The following is a 21,411-nucleotide window of genomic DNA, read 5'->3' as shown; positions in this document are numbered from 1 at the left end:
GGATGGGTGACACGGACCGGGATAGGGGACACGGACTGGGCGTGGCTGTCCCTGGACGGTGCCCAGGCCCCAGCAGCCGCCGTCCTGTGCACAGACCAGCGTCAGCGTCCGTCTGTCTGTCTCTTCAGTGGCCCCTGTTCAGACACCCATGCTCAGGCACCTGCCATCACTCACCTGTCCCCTTCCTCTGTTCCCCATCCATCCATCCATCATCCATCCATCATCCATCCATCCATCCATCCATCCATCCATCCATCCATCAATCCATCCATCCATCATCCATCCATCCATCCATCCATCCATCAATCCATCCATCCATCATCCATCCATCCATCCATCCATCCATCCATCATCCATCCATCCATCCATCCATCCATCATCCATCCATCATCCATCCATCCATCCATCCATCCATCCATCCATCCATCCATCCATCTTCAATCCTCACATCCACCCACTCAGCTATTCACCCAGCCATCCATCCATCTATCCACCTACCCACTCCTTCATCACTCATCCGTGCTTCCATCTAATCACCCATCTATCCATCTGTCCATCCATCCATTCCTCAATCCACACACCATCCATCCACCCAGCCAGCCATCCCTTCACCCATCCATGCTTCCATCCACCTTTCCACCCCTCCATCCATGCCTCCATCATCCATCCATCCATCCATCCATCCATCCATCCATCCATCCATCCATCCATCATCCATCCATCATCCATCCATCATCCATCCATCATCCATCATCCATCCATCCATCCATCATCCATCCATCATCATCCATCCATCCATCCATCCATCCATCATCCATCCATCATCCATCCATCCATCCATCCATCCATCCATCATCCATCCATCCATCATCCATCCATGCATCCATCCATCATCCATCCATCCATCATCCATCCATCCATCCATCATCCATCCATCATCCATCATCCATCCATCCATTATCCATCCATCCATCCATCATCCATCATCCATCCATCCATCATCCATCCATCCATCCATCATCCATCCATCCATCCATCCATCCTCCTCCCCACACCCAGCTCAGGTGGTTTCTGGATGATTTGGGGGGAGCTGCATCCCATTTGCAAGTCCCCATGGGACCCCACCAGACAAATCCACTTCTCCCCAGTCCCTCTCCCAAACCACCTCGGGCTCAGCCCTGGGCCCACCCATGGAGCAACCACGACCCTTGGGCTGAGCGTAACCCCCAGCCTGGGCTGGGAGCCAAGCCTTGGGGACCCCCCAACCCACCCCCACCACGGGTGGCACGAGGAGGGTCCCCGAGCCCCCGTTCCCGGAGCAGCCCCTGGTGCCGCCGGCACGTGCTGGGCGCTCCAGGAACGTCTCCCCCCAGCGCCGCGCCTCCCCTCGCGTGTCTTTTGCCATCTGCTGCTGTCATTAAAAAATTAAATTTCCATCTGCTTTCACACTCCCGCCTCTCCCGCCGGCTCCGGGTGCCGCCGCTCCCCGGGAAGCTTCGCCCCCGGCTCCCTCCCGGGATGCGGCCGATCCGGCGGCACGCGGGTGACGACGCCGAGTTCATTCTCCCGCTGCTGTTTGCCGAAATGGATTCTTCAATCCCCCGTGGAGAGGCGGGGGCCCCACTTTTGGCCCCCCACGGGCACAAGGGTGGCTCCGGGAGGGTGGTGCCGGCGTGTTTTGGGGCGCACAACCCAATCCCCCCCCCCCCGTGTGCTGACAACAGCCAAACTGGGGGTGCGGGTTTTATTCACCGTGGGGGGATCCCCCTCGCCGGTGCTGTTAGGAAAAGGGACAAACCCCAGTCCCTGGCGTCCAAACCCACCCGCGTGGGTGCCCCGCGTGTCCCTGGCAGCTGCATCCGGCCCAGCCGTGCCCCCGGGGGCTGCGGCTCCATCCCGACGGAGCGGGGACAGGTCCTGCCGGGCTGGGTGTCCCCCGTGTCCCCTCTCAGCACGGGCTGCAGGGTGAGGGGCCCTCCCCGCGCCGGCCCTCGCGGGACAGCGTGGTCCCCGTGGGCGTGGGGGGTGTGACGATGATGGAGGGCACGTGCAGGTGCTTCTGTCCCGTCGGGGTCCCGTCGCTGCCGTTCCCGCTGCTCACGCACATCTTCAAGCCTGGGGAAATTTGGGGGATAAAAGGGGGATAGGAGGAGATCAGGCACGGGGCTGCAGCATCCCCCAGCTCCCCGCCCCTCCTCGGTGTCAACCCGTGACGAGCCACTGGAGAACCCACAGCAACCTCACGTCTCCTCCCCTGGATCCACCTTGGATTTTCGGGGGGTTTCAGAGGTGGATCCTCTCCCCCCTTCCTCGACCACCTGCCCAGCCCACCCCCCCTGAGGGGAGCAGATCGCTTTAATCTGCTTTTTTAATCAGGAGAAAAGCCCCGTGCGGCACAGGCGGCATCCAGGGAGGTTTCAGCTCTTCCCAAGCAAGAAAATGCCCGGAGGGGACAGACACTGATATTTTTAATCTCTTTTTAATTAAGGATAAAGCCCTGCCTTATGTAAGGGAGCTGGAAAAGGGGGAGGGTCTTTCCTTTTATTCCAGACTCCAAGCTCATCAGAGGGGTCTGGAAGCATGGGGGAACATTTTGAGGCTCTGTCCTGGATTTGGGGCAGGATTGGCATTCCCTGGCTGCTTGCTTCCCCTCTTCAGTTATCCCTTGTTGGACAGGGGGGGTTGTGAGACCCCAAATCCCCCCAGCCACTCCCTCCCAACATCCCTGATGCGGAGAGGGGGCAGAGCTCATTCTTTGGCTGATGCATCCAACTCTGCGCCCACCACAACCAGAATCCCACAGAATTTGGGCTTGGGAAAAGCCAGGGAAGAGGCAGCCCTGCATCCTGGAGAGGGATCCTCATTAAGCCCCATCCCTAACGACCCCAAGGACGATTAGCAGGAGTCAGAGGGATGCAGAGCTAATGGGAGATGCCATATCCAGCCTTCGCCCTGCGAGGCCAGCAGCACTAAAAGCTCCCACTCTGCCCCTGTGCAGACATCCCTGACGCCATTCCCAGCCTAAATCCATTAAGAAAATTCAAGTTGGGGAAGGAGCTCCTGGTTGGAGCATCCCTGGGGAGAGTGGAGCAGTGAGGGATGATTGGGGCCAGCCTGGAGGCCGGGAGCTGGGACCCAGGCTCTGGGCTGAGCCCTGCATCCCACCCACGTGTCCCCGAGCAGCCCTTGCCTGCCTCCAAGGAAACCCACCTGATTTCTTGAGGGCTGCCCTTAACCCGTGGATTCTCCAGAGCAAAAGGTGTAGGACAAGCACGGGGCTGGGAAAAACAAAGCTGGGAAAATCCTCTTTGGGGTGATCCAGGTGCAACAGGTCACCCGTGGGACTTCAGAAATTCCAGCACACCGCTCCCGCCCACACTTAGATCTCCTCCGGGAACAACCATCCCTCAGGTGCCCTCAGGGAGCAGCACCACCCCAAAGCCCCATCCCAAACTCACCTTTCAGGCAGGAAAACTTGAGCCCCATGTTTTCATCCTCTCAGCGGGATCCAGCTCTCCAGCTCCGCCGCCGGCCCTCGCTGCTGGCGCTGGGGAAGAGAGGAGAGGCCTGAGGGAAGCGATCCTGGGGGAGGAAGGAGCAGGAGCTGCAAGCTCACATCTCTCCCTGCGTGTCTGTGTCTACCAGGAGCCACAGGAAACGCGGCTGCTCGCTCGCAAAACCACGAGTGATGTCACGGCACGTCAGTGACTCAACCTGGGCCCAGGAGGTCCAGGAAGAACTTTTTGGGAGGGTGGAGAAGGAGCCTGGTGCTGGGTGAGTGGTCCCATCTCCAAGCTTCTCCACTCCTGGGGTCTGGGCTGCGTTATTTCAGGATGAGAAGGTTGGGAGCAGGAGGAACTGGGTTGGTTTCAGGTTGGTTCTTGCAGAGAAAACCCCGAGTCCACGCACAGGAAACAGAGGGATGATCCCAGGGCTGCCTCCCTCCGGAGCAGCTGCCGGGATGCACTGCTGGAATTCACATCATCCTGCTCCTCTTCGGCATCCCTGATGTCCCCAGAGCTTTTTGGATGGATAATTCCCACTGGGGGACATCATTTTTTTCAAGATGCTGACAATTTTTCTGCAGAAAAAACGTCCCTTTATTGGGAAATCTTCACCCCTCCTCCCACAGCTGCTGGGAAAAGCTTATTGGGATGAGGGTCACTGACTCATTTGGCTCTTCCAAGCTCTGGGCCACACAGAGAGCCAAGGAAAGCCTCTGCTCCCCTGCCTGACCTCTGCCTTTACAAAAAGCCCTGAGGTGGGTCAGCAGCAGCCAGCAAGGGGAAGTGAAAATTCGCTACCTCTGCTTTTAGTTCTGTATTTTTATCAGTTCCCCGGGTGCAGCCTGAGCTGTGACCCCCCCTCAGGGCTGGGGAGTGGAGTCCTCCCCAGGACCTCACTTTGCAGCTCTGCTGGAGGCTGCCCAAATACCAAGAAATCTGTTCTGTGGCAAATCCTGTGGGTTTTGGCACCTGCCGGTGGCTCACACCAGTTGGGGACAGAGGAGGGTCACGCTGGGGACACCCAGCTCTGTGCACAGGGGGTGTCCTCTGGGATCTGATCCTCTGGGATCTGATCCTCTGGGATCCCATCCTCTGGGATCTCATCCTCTGGGATCACCCCCTGTTGGCCAAACCCTTGCAGAGGACACAGCAGCCCCCTCCCCACGGCCGAGGGCCAGAATTTGGGTGGAGAATTCCCCCTGTCAGCATTCCAGCGGGATTCCTGCTGCTCGCTGCTGGGGCTCCCAACTCCTCTCCCGTGTGCCAGCACCAGGCCAGAGAAATGTTTAGAAATGTTTGCATCCCGACGAGTTCACGCTCCAAAAAGCCCCAGACACTCATCGCAGGCGTCACTGGAGCGGGGACCGAGCCGCCCGGGCAGGGGGGACACTCAGAGGCTGCACCGGGAAGGGGAAGAAGGGACAAAGCCGGGGCTCCGAGGGGGTGGCACTTACCCGGTGCCCGGAGGGGCGATGCCCGCGGTCGCATGCCACCTCCCAGCGCAGCCGGCTGCTCCTGGGCGCCGGAGGCTGGCACGGGGGTGCCCTCAGGAGGTGGCAGCCGGCCGGCTTTGGGTTTGGCGAGGCTGGTTGGGATCCTGGTTAATGAGGTTAGCGGAGCCCCGGCTCCTCCCATCCAGCCCCCACTACGAGCCCATCCGTGCCCGGCAAAGCCCTTGGGTGATGAGGAAACGCTGCTTTACTCTCACCCCGCTGCACAAGGCAGTCGAGAGCCGAGAGACAGAGAGGGGAAGGAGTGCCCTGGGCTGCCGGCAAAGCCCGCGGGCATCCAACATCGTACAATCAGCCTGAGGGCTACCAAGTGCCCCGAAAGGGCCAGTGAGTGTCCGCACCCAACCCATCGGCATCCCTGAGGTCCTGGTGTCAAGAGGCATCAACCTCTGGGAGCACCTCCACCTTCGCCAGCTTCCAGGAAGGATCTTTTCCCCTTCCCAGCCCCAAAGCCAGCCTGGCAGCGGGAAGGGCACCAGCGGCTTCCTCACCATTCCCCGCATGAGTGCTCCGGGTCGGCAGGATGCCCGGGAGGAGGCTGTGCCTCCGGAGCAGCCGCCTTCTCCTGCATTACCATTAGCAGGAGAAGCTTTTCCAGAGGCTTTTCCACGTTCCCCCTCCTCCGCAATTAAGAGGCGAGGCCCCGCGCCGGCTCCTTTTCAGGCGGAGTGAAAAGCAGCGGTTCAAACGCAGGGAACGCCGGCCGCACATTAAACACCCCCGGCCGCGGGAGGCAGGGAGGGGAAGGGAAGGAAAGCTTGGAACTTCACCCCGGGATCGGGAGAGAGCTGATCCCAGGGGTTTGGGAGGTCTCCGATGGGATCAGAGCCCGGCTGGGGTGGGCATGAAGGGCAGCAGGGAGAGCAAACGGGTGGTTTTGCTCCACTTTCTGCTGGTTTGGTCCTGCCATGTCTGATGAAAATCAGAAATCTGGGAAGAGCTGATTTCCTTCCCGATCTGACTCCTCCGATTTGTCAAATAACTGAGGTATTGCAAAGCTCCAGGAGCAGGAGGGTGGCACAGGGGCAAGGCTGCAGCTCCAGCTGCGGGCACAGTCCTGGGCAGAGACGTTTGCAACCCACAGCTCCCTTTTTCCCCCAGAAAACGGACAGATTAATCGGTTTATGTGGATTTTTTTCCCCTGTTCAGCTGTAAAGTCTAAGACTTAGAGACAAGTCCTGAGGCAGAGCCTGGCAAACCTGATCTTTGCAGATCCCATCCCAAACTCAGAGCACCCCATGGGGCCATGGAGCTCCTTGGCAGCACAAATCCAGCCAGAGCAGCACAGATCCCGCCTCCACCTTGAGCTGTTTTACTGCCTGTCTCCAAAACTACCTGTTTGCTGCTGCTGGGTGAGAACAAACAGCCCCAAACCCACGAGGGCTGGAATTAGCCTGGCCTGGAGCAGCAGTTGTTGCTACAACAGCGACAAAAAGCGATTGTCTTGCTGCAGCAGGGATGGGAAACATAAACACCAGGCTGCTAAAATACCTGTGGTTAGTTCTGCGGGTGCAGCACAGCTCCAGCTGCTCTGCTGACACCTGATAGGCACAAACACAGCGTCAAACGCCCCTTCCTGTCCTCCCCCGGGGCTGGTGAACAAAGCAAAAACCTTTGTGAAGGTTTGTAAAGTGGGGGTTGTCCACCTTGAGGTGACTGGGAGGGGCCTGGAGCCCCTCTGGTGTGGTGCCTTGGTCACTGCTGGGTGAGCAGGGTCAGGAGGAGCCGAGTGCCAGGAACAGGAGCAGCCCAGTGGGCTCAACATCCCCTTTCCAGGGTCACCTCCCTCCCAGGAGATCCTGGTTCCTGTCACAAGGCTCTGAGCTGTGACTTGCTGAGCATCACGTCAGGGCAAGCGGCCAAAGCCCACCAAGAGCCAGCTGGCCAGGGGAGGACGAGGATGGGCTCAGGGGGGTGGGTGGCTATGGAGCCACCTTCACTCCCTGGGGGAAGATCGTCCTTGCAGAGCTGGCCGGAGCCTGGCTGTCCCCCGAGGTGGTCACTGGCTGGTTTCCAGCCCTGCCTGTGTCCCTTTGGTACCGGGCTGCTCCTCTCCCGCTGCTTCCCAGCCCTCCTGCTCCATCCTGGCCCGGGGCTGAGGCCCTGCAGGGGGGTGAGGATGGAGGGCAGCCTCCCACATTGCCTTCGGGGGGAGGGCAGGGAGAGCTGCTGCTTCCCAGGCGCCAGAGGAACCGCAGGGACAAGGGACGCGTTGTGCAAACAGCGGCCACAAGAAAAGCTTTGGCCGGAGAGCCCGGAGCAGCTCTGCTGGCTCCCTTCAGGAGCTGCTCCTGCAAACACCAGCTGGGCTCCCCTTTCAGCAGGGAGGGGGAGGAAGCAGCTTTCTGGGTCACAGAGTGGCAGGGTCTGCTAACGCAGGTGACACGTCACCCTGGCTCCGTGCTAACGGAGCAACGAGGCCACCTGTCCCCTCCTGCCCCCGTCCCTTCTGGCCCGAGCAGGGGAAAGGGCTGCTCCCAGCCTGGCTCTGGAGCTGCCCCAGAAAGGGGCTGCAGGGTCCCGCCTGGGGCTTGCCAGAGCTGGAAGTGGCAACCAGTGCTGGGAGCGGAGAAGAAATTCCCTCCCGGAGATCCAGAGTCACCAGGGCTGGCGAGTGGCACCCGGAGGGGATGCCAGGCGTGGGGAGGGAGGGAGGGAGGGAGGGAGGAGGATGTCACGAGGAGGCAGCTGAAGATGCAGGCTCCGGGGAAACTGGAGCAGCTCCAGCATTCCCCAAGCAGCGGCTCTTGGCAGGACTGGCAGAGCGAGACACCGGCAGGAACCGCGTGGGCTGGCAGCACCCCCGGAGAAAATCCAGCGGGATGAGGCGGGAGCTGCTGCAGAGGGAGTCGGGAGGGAAGGGGGGAGCGAGCACGTACCTGAGGCACAGAGCTCCTGCATCCAGAACAAAGCACCTCTCCCCCGGCATGGATTCAGCCGGGAGGCCACGGCCGGGAATTGGCTTAGGGACCTGGCCACGGCTGCCGCGCTTCCCGGCTCGCTGAGCTCCAGCTTAATCTGGGCCCAGCTTTCCCTTTTATCCCCTGCTGCTACAACCTCGATAGAGTTTCTCAATTAGGTCCATCCTTTAAGCTCCAGGGTGCATTTCTAGGAAGGGCGGCGTCGTTTCGCTCGGCCTTGGCGGGCTGGCCGTGCGCAGAGCGGGCCATGCCTGGCACGGATCCTGCCCGCATCCCGCTGCAGCCGGAGCGGCGCTGCCTGGAAGCGCTCCCGGAGTGACCCCTCACCCCCAGCCCACCTACCGGGTGTTTTTGAGAGCAGAGTTCCCTGCTTCCCTCATCCCAGCTCCGGCAGGCTGGAAGTGCCACAGGCAGGAGCGCTGTCCGCCCTGCCAGCCCCCCGTGTCCGTCCTCTCCAGGTCTGCCCAGATCTGCCGCCTTCCACGGGAAACCAAGAGGAAGGGAAGCAGCTGGGGTGGACTTTCGAAGGAGAAGGCTGGGTGAAAATGTGGTCTAAAAGCAACAGTGAAAAAAAATCAAAAAGGGAAATCGATAAAGCCCTCAGCGGCTCCTTGGGCACGCAGAAAGCGCCGCCGGCTGCGGGAGGGCTGGGTGGGGGAAGCGAGGAGGGGGTTGTGCTGCAGGACCGGGACGTGTGGAGGTGTTCAAGTCCAGCTGGGAATAGCAGAGCCCGGGCAGGATGGGAGGGGAGCAGCCCAACAGGGACCAGCTCGTGTGGGTGCCCCAGCTGGGCTCCAGGAGCTGAATTCCACCCAAAGGAGAAGCAGAGCTCTCAAATCGAGCGCATTTCCCCTCGAGGCCATTTTCCAGGCTGCACTCAGCCGCAAGCCCACCCCACTAACAGCCTCCTCCATTAGCATTATCCCGGCTCTCCCTGGCAGTGCCCTCCTCCAGCGGCATCTCCAGACGCTTCCCACATCGGAGTGCAGCGATTAGGACCCGAGCCAGGGAGCAGAGAGACCGGGCACTGCTTCCTGCATCTGTCACTGTCACCTCTCCTCGCCTGCCACTCGCTGAAGGAATTCCTGGGGCAGGGGGCTGCCCCTCACGGCTGGGGTGGGCTCTGCACATCTGTCTGCTCCTGGCTCCAGCTGTGCCGGGTGATCTCTGAACCGCTCACCTGCTCCCGTGTCAGCTGCAAGAGCTGGAGCTGTTACATCTCTGCTGGCTTTCCTCGGGGAGGGAACATCCCAGGAGCAGATGGGAAGAGGGGAAATGCCAGCAGCAGTTGGCTTGGCTTGCTGGATGGGGAAAAAGCTTCCCCAAATCCTTGTATGCACACACAGAGTGATGAGCTCAGGGAGAATGTGGGACCTGGCATTCCCTGCGAGCAGGGACCTCACTTGTGAGCGACCCAGAACAGCTGGCCAGGGATTCCGTGGCTCCTGGCACCCATCTGCTTGTGGGGATGTTTGTCACTGTTCTGGAAAATCGGGTTGAGTGGGGAAAAGAGAATCCCACAGGCTGGGAGAGCTGGGGGTGCTCCCCTGGAGAGGAGAAGGCTCCAGGGAGAGCTCAGAGCCCTTCCAGGGCCTGAAGGGACTCCAGGAGAGCTGGAGAGGGACACAAGGGATGGAGGGACAGGACACAGGGAATGGCTCCCACTGCCAGAGAGTGGATTTAGATGGGATTTTGGGAATTAGGAATTCCTCCCTGGGAGGGTGGGCAGGCCCTGGCACAGGTGCCCAGAGCAGCTGGGGCTGCCCCTGGATCCCTGGCAGTGTCCAAGGCCAGGCTGGATGGGTTTGGAGCAGCCTGGGATGGTGGAAGGTGTCCCTGCCCATGGCAGGGGGTGCAGTGGGATGATTTTAAGATCCTTTCCCACCCAAACCATTCCGGGATTCTTTTTTTCCAAGTGCTTCAGGCTGCGTGGATGAGGTACAAAGTTGGGAGTTAAAACATCTGGGCAGGCAAATGCCAAATCTCAAAAATTTTGGTGGATAGGGAGAAAAAAAAGTTAATCCTGAAAGTCATTAATTGCTAGCAATCCAAAAAAGAGTAAGACACACCCCCAGTGCTGCCTTCCCAGCTCTCAGCAAGAGATGCCTTCCCCAAGATTTCCTCCCCCTGGGGTTTTAAAATGAATTACCTTGAATTCCTGCCCTGAATCCAGCAGATTTTCAGCCAGGAAAGCAGCATTTGCTCTGACACATCAGCAGGAAAGGGGAACACAGCCTTCCCTGAGCCCTGCAGCTTCCTCATTCTTCCAGGAGAGCCACGGTGGCTGCTTGGATTTATGGAATTGCTGCTTTTGTCCAGCCTTCAATGCAAATAGGCCAGGGGAGATAAGATCTGCGGGCTTGTCCTCTTTGCTTAAAGCCAGCCTGGGCTTCTGCAGGTGGCAAAAGATCCTCATTTGAAAGCAAAGAGATTAAAAAAAGGGGAAGACAAAGCATTAAAAGCTGCTCCCCTTCCAGCAGTGCGTCCCAGGTTAGTCACAGGGAATATTCCAGCAGGTTACAAGCTGAGGAGACAAACTGCCTAAGAGGGGGAGCAGGATTAGCCTGAATTTGCATATTTATGATCAAAGCTTGAATAGGAGATGCTGTTACAAAGAACAAGAAACACATTTCCTGTGGCTCAGGAGACGCAGCAGCTCCTTCTGACAAAACCCCACTCGAGGAATCTGGCTAAGATAACGATCTGCCTCTGGAACAATACCTTGGATTTCACTGGGTGTTCGTACAAAGTCCTCTTCCTGCAGCCTGGGTGCTTTGCATCCTGCTCCCGGGATATCTTTTCCTACAGAAATGGAGCGGAGCAGCCACTGGAATGTGTTATCTCACTGCTTTGGGGAGCTAAATACATGTTTTCAGTCAACAAGTGAAAACATTTCCCTCTCCTGCAAGCCTGACTCAGCCTAGGGAAGGTCCTTGACTCGGTGCCAGCCTCTGGCAATCACACCTCACCCTTGCACAGCAGGGAGATAAAAACCAAAGTGCCCAAAGCTTCCTCTCCTCCCTCTGACCTCACCCCGTGGCCCTGTGGAATCTCACCTGGAAGGAACTCCACAGTCTGGGGGCATCCAGGGTCTATTCCCTGCTGTAAATGGGATTTATAGCCTTGCCCCATCCCTCTCCAAGACCAGGAGTAAAACTTGGGCTTATTGACTCGAAATCGTGAGGTTCTGACAATTCCACTTTGAAATAAGCCCAGGTTGGATGGGGTTTGGAGCAACCTGCCCATGGGGAAGGTGTCCCTGCCCATGGAATCAGATGATCTCCGAGTCCCTTCCAGCCCAAACGTTGCTGTGATTTTAACACTAAGATTGGAGACAGGCAGACATTTTGTGGATATTTGGATCCTCCTTGTAACAACATTTCTGGGCAGGAAGAGAAGGAAATCTGGAGGAATTGTGGCAGGTTGAGGTTGTGTTTAACTACAATTAGGAAAGAGGCAACAAAGAGCTCTTCTAGGCTGGGACAAAGCTGCATTGTCCAGAAAACTTCTCCTTGGAAATAAATATTAATGGGAAAGACTAGGCAAGCTGAACTAGGCTCCCTGATTCCATGTACTTGGATCATGTGGAAAGTGAGATCTGCTGATTAACTCCCCCCTCAAAATGCATGAAATTAATAAAGTTAATTTCTCCAACTGGAGATTCAAACTCGGTAGTGTGCTTCCAGTCCTTTTTATAAATCATTTACTTTGGGTTTAACACATTCAAGCAGTAACTGTGCTTGTCAAGCCCACAGAGAGCAGGAACCACCAGATTATTTGGGAATACTGCTTTAAAACTCTGTCATGCTAAAGCACTGCAAAACAGGTGACACATGAGCATGGAACATCCTCAGCAGTTTGCATTTTACTGTGCCAAGAGATTTACAATTCCAACCCAGGCCAGAAGAAACCATTCACCTCCCATTTGATCTATTTGCCCTTAAAATCTCTCATCTGAGGACAGGATTGATTTTTTTTTTTTTTTTTTTGGAAAGGTATTTCCAGAAATTGTTAAAAAGTAACCTCTGAGAAGATTAGAAAAGCTGAAGTCAAAACTTTGGAATAGGAACAGTGGGGGCCAAGCAGAAGCAGTTCTGGTTTCCAAGGAATAGCAACATTCACTACAAGTGGGATGGTGTCCACGAGGACAGCTGCAAGTGACAGCTGGCAGCTCTTCCAGGGAATGTCACCACCAACATTCCGTGGCTTTACGGACACAGCACCGCGCCACGGGACAGGCCACTCCTCTTTAATCAGTCAGCTTTCCACACAAGGTACTGAATATTAATTCTATTTACATTCAAAAATAGCATTTTTCTCTCTTCAGTACAGAGTGGGAATGGCCATGGAGTAGTCAGGAGGATCCCTCCTAGCACAGGTGCAGCACAGCTTTGTTGATCTCCGGGTTTGTCCAGTCGTTGCGGATGTCATCCAGGTGATTATCAAAATCCACCAGTGTCTCGTAGGACTTGCTGTCCAGGAGGGAGGCAGCGATTCGCTGGGCTTCGGTCCAGTCTTCACAGAAGTCACTAGGATGGAAAAGAACCAGGCATCAACTGGGATCACCACAAAAAACCTCTGCATGAAGCCATGCTGCAGCGTCCTCACGAGGACAGCCTGTTTTCCCCCAAAGCCCGTGGAGCTCCCGCTTCACTCACACGTGTGGGTCCTTGCACCTCCACTTGTTCTCGTGCAGCTCGTACACGTGGATGGCAGGCTCCACACACTCCATGGTGAACTTGGTGTTGTCAACCTGGGGTGGGACACGGAAACACCACCTCAGTCTTCTCCTCAGCATCCCGAGAGATGAAATAAACCAGAAATCAGTTTGTAAAAACAGGGCGTCTTACACCCACCCACTGTTTTACTCTCCAGCTGCCAAACTTAAGCTGCCAACGTCCTTTGTCACAGCAGTGAGGAGGCAAAGCCCTGTTTGTGACATTAAATATAAGAATTTAAGTTGCACGAGGTGGGCTGCAGCCAGAAATTGCTGCCTGAACATGTAGAGAAAGCCTCCAGTTGCTCTGAGGTGGCAGAGAGCTCACCACGGTCTCTCTGTGGATTTACTCTGTACTTCACTGCTCGTTGCATCTCCTCCCCAGAGCATTTTGGAGGGGAAGAGAAACTGAATTCCTCGTGAAAGGAGCCAGAGAACAGCATTTCCCTGGTCCAGCAGCAGGGTCAGAACACACAGGGGGGTGAGGGGAAGGAAGTTCTTTACCATGATGAGCGCAGTGTCCGTGAAACCCTCGGCAATCCGGGAGGCCACTTTCTCTGCAACCTGGTTTGGGCTGGAGCAAAAAAGGAAAAGGAACTGAGTGATGGGAGCCATGAGTTTCAGCTGAAAGCATCAGGAAATGAGCTCAGAGAGATGTGAGAGTGACTCTGGGTGCTTGCAAACAGGAACAAAATAAAGGAGCTGATGCCACAGCTGATAAAAGGCTCTGCAGCACTCGAACTGGAGCTCAGCTGGGTTTAGGAATGGCTTTGGAATGACATGGAATCAACATTTGGTGCCCTCCTCTCTTCTTCCCCCAGACCAAAGACTCTGCCCTGGCAGGCATTTAAAAAAGAAACTGAGTTTTCTCCCCAGTCTGCACTGAAAACTTGTCAAAAATCAGATAACCCTTGACAAACTTTGCCACGTTTCAAAGGTGACAAAGATCTCTATGTGGTGCCACTTAATGTGGTGCCATTGACAATCTCTGTGTGGTGCCAGTTACCTTCAGAAATCAAAGTGAACTTTTAAAAAACCATCAAGCCTGTGATATTCTTCCAAACCTCAAAGAGAAAAACTGTAACGCCTCCTTAAAAATGTGTTCAGCAGATTTATAAGGAAAGGACAAATAATGCTTTTATCCCTGTTAGACACCTTAGAAGTCACAAGTGTTCCTTAATAAACATAATTGAGTTTGAATGTACATTAACAATTAACTGGAATCAGAACATCATGGAATGGTTTGGGTTGGGAGAGACCTTAAAGATCCTCTCATTCCATCCCTTGCCATGGGTGGGACACCTTCCACTATCCCAGGCTGCTCCAAACCCCATCCAACCTTGGACACTTCCAGGGATGGGGCATAATACTTTAAATAGGTTGCTCTTATTCTAATTAGTCCCAATCCTGGATTTGTCCAACAGATAGAGGGGAAGAATTGGAATACACAGATCTAAAATTAAACTGTGGCTCCACAGGAAAGTCCCTTATTGTTTAGTGAGTAATCTGAGTCAGCCAGCACGGAAAAAAATTACTAATCCTGAGGAAAAGAAGTGATAAATAAGAGGTATCACTGCCTGACTGACATCATCTTCCACTTCTTTACCACCAGTAAAAAACTGCTTGGAGAAAAACTCAGCGACGATGAAGAAATTTAGAAAGAATCAGGTCACTCCTGACTTTCCCTAAGATCCTGGGAGTCGTCAGACTTTCCAAGATCCATACTGCACGAGCAAAAACACTCTGCAGATTTTGGCTTTTTCCCTGACAACTGCAATTCAAGAAGCTGGCACTGGTTCAAAGAGTGGCCTTTTATAGCAGCCACGGGAGGAGAGCAGGGATCCTGCAAAGCCTGGGCTTGCTGCACCTGACCAAAGGCCACATCCTGCAGCCCCACGGAGACAATGTGGAAGCAGCTGACAGTTGTCAGAGTGAATCACACACGCCTGATTTCTGGGGATGATTGCTGCTGGCAGAGTCCAAGGTACGAGCTAAAAGAGCAAACAGAAGGAAATATTGGCCCAACACACCTGGCATCTTTCACGCGTTCGTTCGCCTGGTAATATCCAGCTATCACGTAGCTGTTCTCCTTGCACCAGGAATCAATCTGGAAAAGCAATGGGAACAATAAACCCTCCAGGATCAAGGGAAAAAATAAATTAAACAACCCAGGATGAAGGAAGTCTCATGGCTGTCCTGTAAATAAAGCAGTGTTGCTCCATCTCTGCCACGGGGTTCTTGAAATAAATCCATATTTCTGTCTGGCTGTGGGAGTGCTCACAGTTGGGCTGATTGAGCTGGGATGGAGAAACCCAGCAGAGCATTTGGAGGATGATGGGAAGCATTAACCAAATGGAGCAAAAGAGCAAGGAGCTGTCTCAGTCAAAGCCTGGCCTAAATCCCAGTGACAGGACAATTAAACCCAGCCTGGAGAGGGTTTGGGTCTCACCCACCAACGGCTGGGACAATTTTCTGCCAAGGCACTTCAGAGAATGCTGCCCTCGTGGATGTGTGGCCGCCCTGTCCTCGCAGAAAGGTTTTATTTCTAAATGTCCCATTTCTAGGGGAAATGCAACCATTTGGGGCCTTCATTAGAAAAGAAAAGCTTGAGGTGGAAGGTGAATGTGAGGCAGAAGTTTGTTCCATTTAGCAGCTTTTCAACTGAGATAAAATGATTTTCCTTTGAGAGTTCTTCCTTATTAAACATCTCTATGTAAATGCTTAACCAGATGTACTTTTGGCATATAATTGAGACACTTTTTGATTTACACAAGCACAAACCTTAGGTAGTTTTGTTGGTTGTTGCTTTTTAATTAAATGAATTTAAACACTGCTGTTCTTGCTGCTTTAAACTGGAGCTGAATTCCTCCTGCTGAGTCTGGCTTTGAAAATATCTATCTATCTATCTATCTATCTATATATATATACATGGTATCTATATATATATGATGTTTTTTATTAGAATTGAGGGTATCAAGTCAGCAAAATACAAAGACAGAAGGGGAGGAAGCAGCTCGAATTTTCCTTTGCAGTCCCTAGAGAGCTCGGCCTCAAAAAACCCTCCCCAGCTCTATTAAAAAAGCCTCCAAAAATACATCTGGTGCTGACCTGTGGCATCCTGGGAGTCAAATCAATCTCATTTTCAGCAATAATTATTGTATTAGACTGCAGAGCCAACCAAACAAAGCAGCCATGTGAATAATCCAAGTGATCACACGGATTTAAGGGAAAAAAAAAAAAAAAGCTGTGCAGCCCTGCAAGAGCTGCTGTTTCAATTCCAAACCCATTTTGAGGGCTTAGGACTTTGGTTTTAATTGTGAGTGGTTTGAAAGCTTGGCATTAGAGCCAGCAGCCTAGGCAGTAAAATTAATAATAATAATTATTATTATTATTTAAAAAAACACAACTCCATCCATTTAAAGATTAAAAACCGCAGCCCTAAATCCATTTTTGTTCCATACCAAAAACTGTCTTGAAAAGAAAGAAGAGAATGATTGTAAGTTCTCACTTTCCTAACTGGTAATTAAAAATTGCTCCTGCATAAAACAAATTGGGGGAAAAAAAAAAAAAAAAATCTCATTTTGGAATGAAAGCTGTTTGCAGCTGTGATTTCCAAGCCCAGCACTGATCCCCAACAGGCATCCTACAGCAATTAGCTCCTGTTAGAAATATTTGGAATATTAGAAATATTTGGAATATTAGAAATATTTTTGATGTTAGAAATATTTTGAATGTTAGAAATATTTTCAATGTTAGAAATATTTTCAATGTTAGAAATATTTTAATTATTAGAAATATTTTTAGTCACATCCAGTCCTGCCAAGGAAAAATCCAAAGTGGCTTTGGTTTGGTGCAGCCACCAGGGCTGGAAAACCCTGGGAGGAGGAGGAGGAGGAGGAGGAGGAGGAGGAGGAGGAGCTGAGTGCTGTTCCAGGAGAGGGAAGTGCTCCTCGGTTTCTCCTTTTTGGAGCTCTGGTTGTAAAACCACATCAATTAGAAGAGAAATTCAGAGGCTCCAGTGCAACTTAATTCACTTTTTCTTCACAGTTCTGGCTTGGGAAAGGATTTCAGAATGCAAATTAAACATGGGAGTTGCTGCTCTGCCCTCTGGAGTGCCAAATCCCGGGAAATCAGAGAATTCTGGAATATCCTGAGCTGGGAGGGACCCTCAAGGATCATCAATCCAACTCCTGGCCCTGCACAGACCCCCCAGAATCCCTCCCCGTGCCTGGCAGCGCTGTCCAAACTCTCTTGGAGCTCTGGAACGGTGGGAATGTGAACATTCCCTGGGGAATTCAGTGCCCAAGCACCCTCTGGAGGTGTTGGTTTGGGGTTTTTCCCATCCCTTGGACCCCCTGAAAGTTTTAGGAGGCAAAGCCTTGAAGTTTGGAAGTCCCTCCTCTATTTCCAGATGAAATCTGGAGATTTTTTTTTTTTTGTTCCCATCCCGTTCTGGGAGGATTCAGGGCAGGGAAGAGGAGGTGGAACTTGTGGGGTTGGTTTAAAACCCCTCCCACAGGGCCACCCTCACCCAAGAATCAGCAATAACTGAACTTGGAAAGAAGCAGATCCCATTAAATCCTGCCACAGCTCTGAAATCCTTCAGGAATGAAGCTGCTCTGCTACAAAAATGGAGTTTAAGCACCCTGATCTCCCTGATTTATTCTGGATCCACACGCCAGCTCGTACAGAAGATGTGGAATCACCCCCTTCCAACCTTTTCTGTGAGAAAATCCAATTTTCACAGCTGCTCTGACAGGATTTACTGACACCTTTGCCTTTGTTTAAACCCAGAACAGCAGCAAAAGGCCCTGGGCTCTTGAAAAATTCTGTTTTTTAAAGGATCACAGCAGTGGCTGTAACCATTCAGAGCCCTAATTATTGTGGGAAACACCAAGAGCTTCCAATCTTTGCCTTTTTGTACCAAAAACTGGGAGTAAATAAGTAAAATCCTGCCACTGCTTTGGCTCTGGGATCATTTTCTTCCTGGAGATGTTGCAAGAAACAGGATTTATTTCCTAATAATCTGATCCTGCTCCAAGATCTACACTAAAAAGCTGCACTGAAGGCCTGAAGTTTACCAAAATTCAATGCCATAAACCCTGTGGAAAGACATTTAATCTGATTTAATGAAAGCACACAGTGCTCTGCTACTCCTACGCTGCTGTAAATAAATTTAAAATGATGATTTTTGTGTGTTTTATGGTAAAACCAACTGGTCAGGGCTCAGGCTCAGCTCCTGTCCTGTGCCTCTGGCTGCATTTCATCATTTCCAGGCTCCACAAAGATGTCAACATTGCCACGGCATCACCTCAGCTGGGAAAAAAAAAAAAAGGGGGAATTTATTTAGGAATAACTGGAATCTGTTTCCAAATAAAATCTTCACTGGGATGAAAAACACTGAGGGAAACATTAAGGACGAGTCTGGAGGAACCAGAAATTTGTTCTTTTTAACAGTATCAAGAAGGGATGTGTGGCAAGCACATTTCCCTTAGGATTTTTCATAGAGGAGCACAGAGAGAAAGAAAGATAAAACAATTTCTATTTCTGCTCCTTGCTTTTCTTACGTAGAATGTGTTTGGAGAACTGTTTACCTGGGGAAATTGCTTAATCAGATTCTAGTAAGAATTGTTTAATCCTGACAGCAAATCAAATCCATCTGTGTCTAAACTCTCAAGAGAAGGTCACAAGTTGCAAGGTAGATATAGGAGTTAGAAAAGTAAGTATGTAGTTTTAGTATCTTCCTTTGTATAGAATATTATATATATATATAATATATATATAATATATATTATATAGAATATATATAATATTATATATATTCTATATTATATATATTATATAATAATATAATATATAATAATATATATAATATATTATATATTATAATATATATAATATATAATATATAAAATATATAATATATATAATATTTTATATATATATAATATATATAATATATTATAACATAGTTATAATAAAGAAATAATTCAACCTGCTAAACAAGAGTTTATCACCATTTCTTCCCGCTAAGTTCACCCAGGTTTTACAGTAGGGATGGATCTTTTTTTGCCCACAATCATGGGATGGTTTGGGTTGGAGGGGACCTTTAGCTCGTCCCATTCCATTTTCCACCATCCCAGGCTGCTCCTGGCATTCCAGGGATCCAGGGGCAGCCCCAGCTGCTCTGGGCACCGGTGCCAGGCCCTCAGCACCCTCCAAGGAACCGTGGCTCTCCTGGAAGAATGAGGAAGCTGCAGGGCTCAGGGAAGGCTGTGTTCCCCTTCCCTGCTGATGTGTCAGAGCAAATGCTGCTTTCCTGGCTGAAAATCTGCTGGATTCAGGGCAGGGATTCAAGGTAATTCCTTTTAAAACCCCAGGGGGAGGAAATCTTGGGGAAGGCATCTCTTGCTGAGAGCTGGGAAGGCAGCACTGGGGGTGTGTCTTACTCTTTTTTGGATTGTTAGCAATTAATGACTTTCAGGATTAACTTTTTTTTTCTCCCTATCCACCAAAATTTGGAGATTTGGCATTTGCCTGCCCAGATGTTTTAACTCCCAACTTTGTACCTCATCCACGCAGCCTGAAGCACTTGGAAAAAAAGAATCCCGGAATGGTTTGGGTGGGAAATGATCCCATTGCACCCCCTGCCATGGCAGGGACACCTTCCACCATCCCAGGCTGCTCCAAGCCCCATCCAGCCTGGCCTTGGGCACTGCCAGGGATCCAGGGGCAGCCACAGCTGCTCTGGGCACCTGTGCCAGGGCCTGCCCACCCTCCCAGGGAGGAATTCCTAATTCCCAAAATCCCATCTAAATCCACTCTCTGGCAGTGGGAGCCACTCCCTGTGTCCTGTCCCTCCATCCCTTGTGTCCCTCTCCAGCTCTCCTGGAGCTCCTTCAGGCCTTGGAAGGGCTCTGAGCTCTCCCTGGCTCCTTCCCTTCCCCATGTGAGCACCCCCAGCTCTCCCAGCCCAATTATTCCATTTTTTGGAGCATTTCCACCCCCTGCCCCGCCAGCACCGTGCCAACACCTCCCTACACCCCCCCAAAACCCTGCCAGCACCCCTCACCCCTGCGGCGACACCTCACCAGGGTCAGGGCCACCTCCAGCATGGGGGCGAGCGCCAGCGTGCCGTGGAAGAGCGGGATGCAATCCACGAACAGCGCGGGCTGCGGCGGCCGCGGCGCCGGCGGCCGCTCGGCCACCAGCAGCCCGTTAACGGCGCAGTGCGGGTACTTGGCGCCGTGCAGGACCATCTTGCAGTAAGCCTGCGTGGTCAGCTTCATGGTGCCGCGGCCCGGCCCCGGTGCGGCCCCGGTGCGGCCGCGCTGCCCGCCTCACGCCGCCCGCCGCCGAGCGCCGCCGGCTGTCGGGAAGCGCCGCCAAGCGCGGCCGGCTTTGCGACAGCGGTGAGGGGCGGGTTTGGGCTGTGGGGAGGGTCCCGAAAGTGCGGGAGGATCCCAAAAAATCGGTGGGGTGGATCGGGGGGTGAGGGGTGAGAGGTGTGAGGGGCAGGGAGGGGTGGGAGCAGTGCCGCGGGAGAGCGGGAAAAACTTCTGGGGTTGTGGGGTGGGGAGAGAACTCCGGGATCGTTGGGTTGGAAAAACCTATGGGATCATGGAGTGGGAAAAGATGTTTGGGATCATTGGGTTGGAAAAGATCTTGGGGATGATCAGGTGGGCAAAACCACTGGGATCATCGGTTGGAAAAGATCTTTGGGATCATTGGGTTGGAAAAGATCTCTGCGATTGTGGGGTTGGAAAAACCTATGGGATCATGGAGTGGGTAAAGATCTTTGGGATCATTGGGTTGGAAAAGATTTCCGGGATCATTGGGTTGGAAAAGATCTCCAGGATCACTGGGCTGAAAAAACCTATGGGATCATGGAGTGGGAAAAGATGTTTGGGATCATTGGGTTGGAGAAGATCTCTGGGATCATTGGGTAGCAAAAGATTTCCGGGATCATTGGGTTGGAAAAGGTCTTTGGGATCATTGGGTTGGAAAAGATCTCGGGGATGATCAGGTGGGAAAAACCTCTGGGATCATTGGGTAGGAAAAGATTTCCGGGATCATTGGGTTGGAAAAGATCTCCAGGATCACTGGGCTGGAAAAACCTATGGGATCATGGAGTGGGAACTGATCTTTGGGATCATTGGGTTGGAAAAGATCTCCAGGATCATCAGGTTGGAAAAGATCTCAGGGATGATCCGGTGGGAAAAAACCTCTGGGATCGTGGAGTGGGAAAAGATCTTTGGGAATGTTGGGTTTGGAAACAATCTCTGGGATCTTGGGGTGGGAAAAACCTCTGGGATCATTGGGTTGGAAAAGATCTTTGGGATCATCGGGTTGGAAGTGATCTCTGGGATGATCAGGTGGGAAAAAACCTCTGGGATCATTGGGTTGGAAAAGATCTCCAGGATCATCAGGTTGGAAAAGATCTCTGGGATCATTGGGTTGGAAAAGATCTCCGGGATCATTGGGTAGGAAAAGATTTCCGGGATCATTGGGTTGGAAAAGGTCTTTGGGATCATTGGGTTGGAAAAGATCTCCAGGATCACTGGGTTGGAAAAACCTATGGGATCGTGGAGTGGGAAAAGATCTTTGGGATCATTGGGTTGGAAAAGATCTCGGGGATGATCAGGTGGGAAAAACCTCTGGGATCATTGGGTTGGAAAAGATCTTTGGGATCATGGGGTGGGAAAAGATCTCTGCGATTGTGGGGTTGGAAAAACCTATGGGATCATGGAGTGGGA

The 21,411-nt window shown here is 52.6% G+C and overlaps 1 protein-coding gene and 1 long non-coding RNA gene across 2 annotated transcripts; both read right to left on the bottom strand.

Annotated features, from left to right (window-relative positions):
- Positions 1 to 1,730: 1,730 nt before the first annotated feature.
- On the bottom strand, positions 1,731 to 5,469 carry LOC128793472 (uncharacterized). The gene is made up of 3 exons (XR_008432815.1): positions 4,961 to 5,469; positions 3,459 to 3,547; positions 1,731 to 2,115 (listed from the first exon to the last, which is right to left on the bottom strand). It is a non-coding gene; the product is annotated as an uncharacterized LOC128793472 (long non-coding RNA).
- A 6,155-nt stretch (positions 5,470 to 11,624) lies between these two features.
- On the bottom strand, positions 11,625 to 20,017 carry EMC8 (ER membrane protein complex subunit 8). Its single transcript, XM_053952668.1, has 5 exons — positions 19,747 to 20,017; positions 14,686 to 14,762; positions 13,160 to 13,229; positions 12,597 to 12,691; positions 11,625 to 12,467 (listed from the first exon to the last, which is right to left on the bottom strand). The coding sequence occupies exons 1-5, from the start codon at positions 19,942 to 19,944 to the stop codon at positions 12,308 to 12,310; spliced, it is 600 nt and encodes a 199-aa protein (XP_053808643.1). The 5' UTR covers positions 19,945 to 20,017; the 3' UTR covers positions 11,625 to 12,307.
- Positions 20,018 to 21,411: the final 1,394 nt, after the last annotated feature.

The sequence above is a fragment of the Vidua chalybeata genome, chromosome 11 (assembly GCF_026979565.1).
Source record: "Vidua chalybeata isolate OUT-0048 chromosome 11, bVidCha1 merged haplotype, whole genome shotgun sequence".
NCBI lineage: Eukaryota > Metazoa > Chordata > Aves > Passeriformes > Viduidae > Vidua > Vidua chalybeata.
Note: the sequence above shows the minus strand (reverse complement) of the source record. Positions and strands in the feature narration are given on the sequence as shown.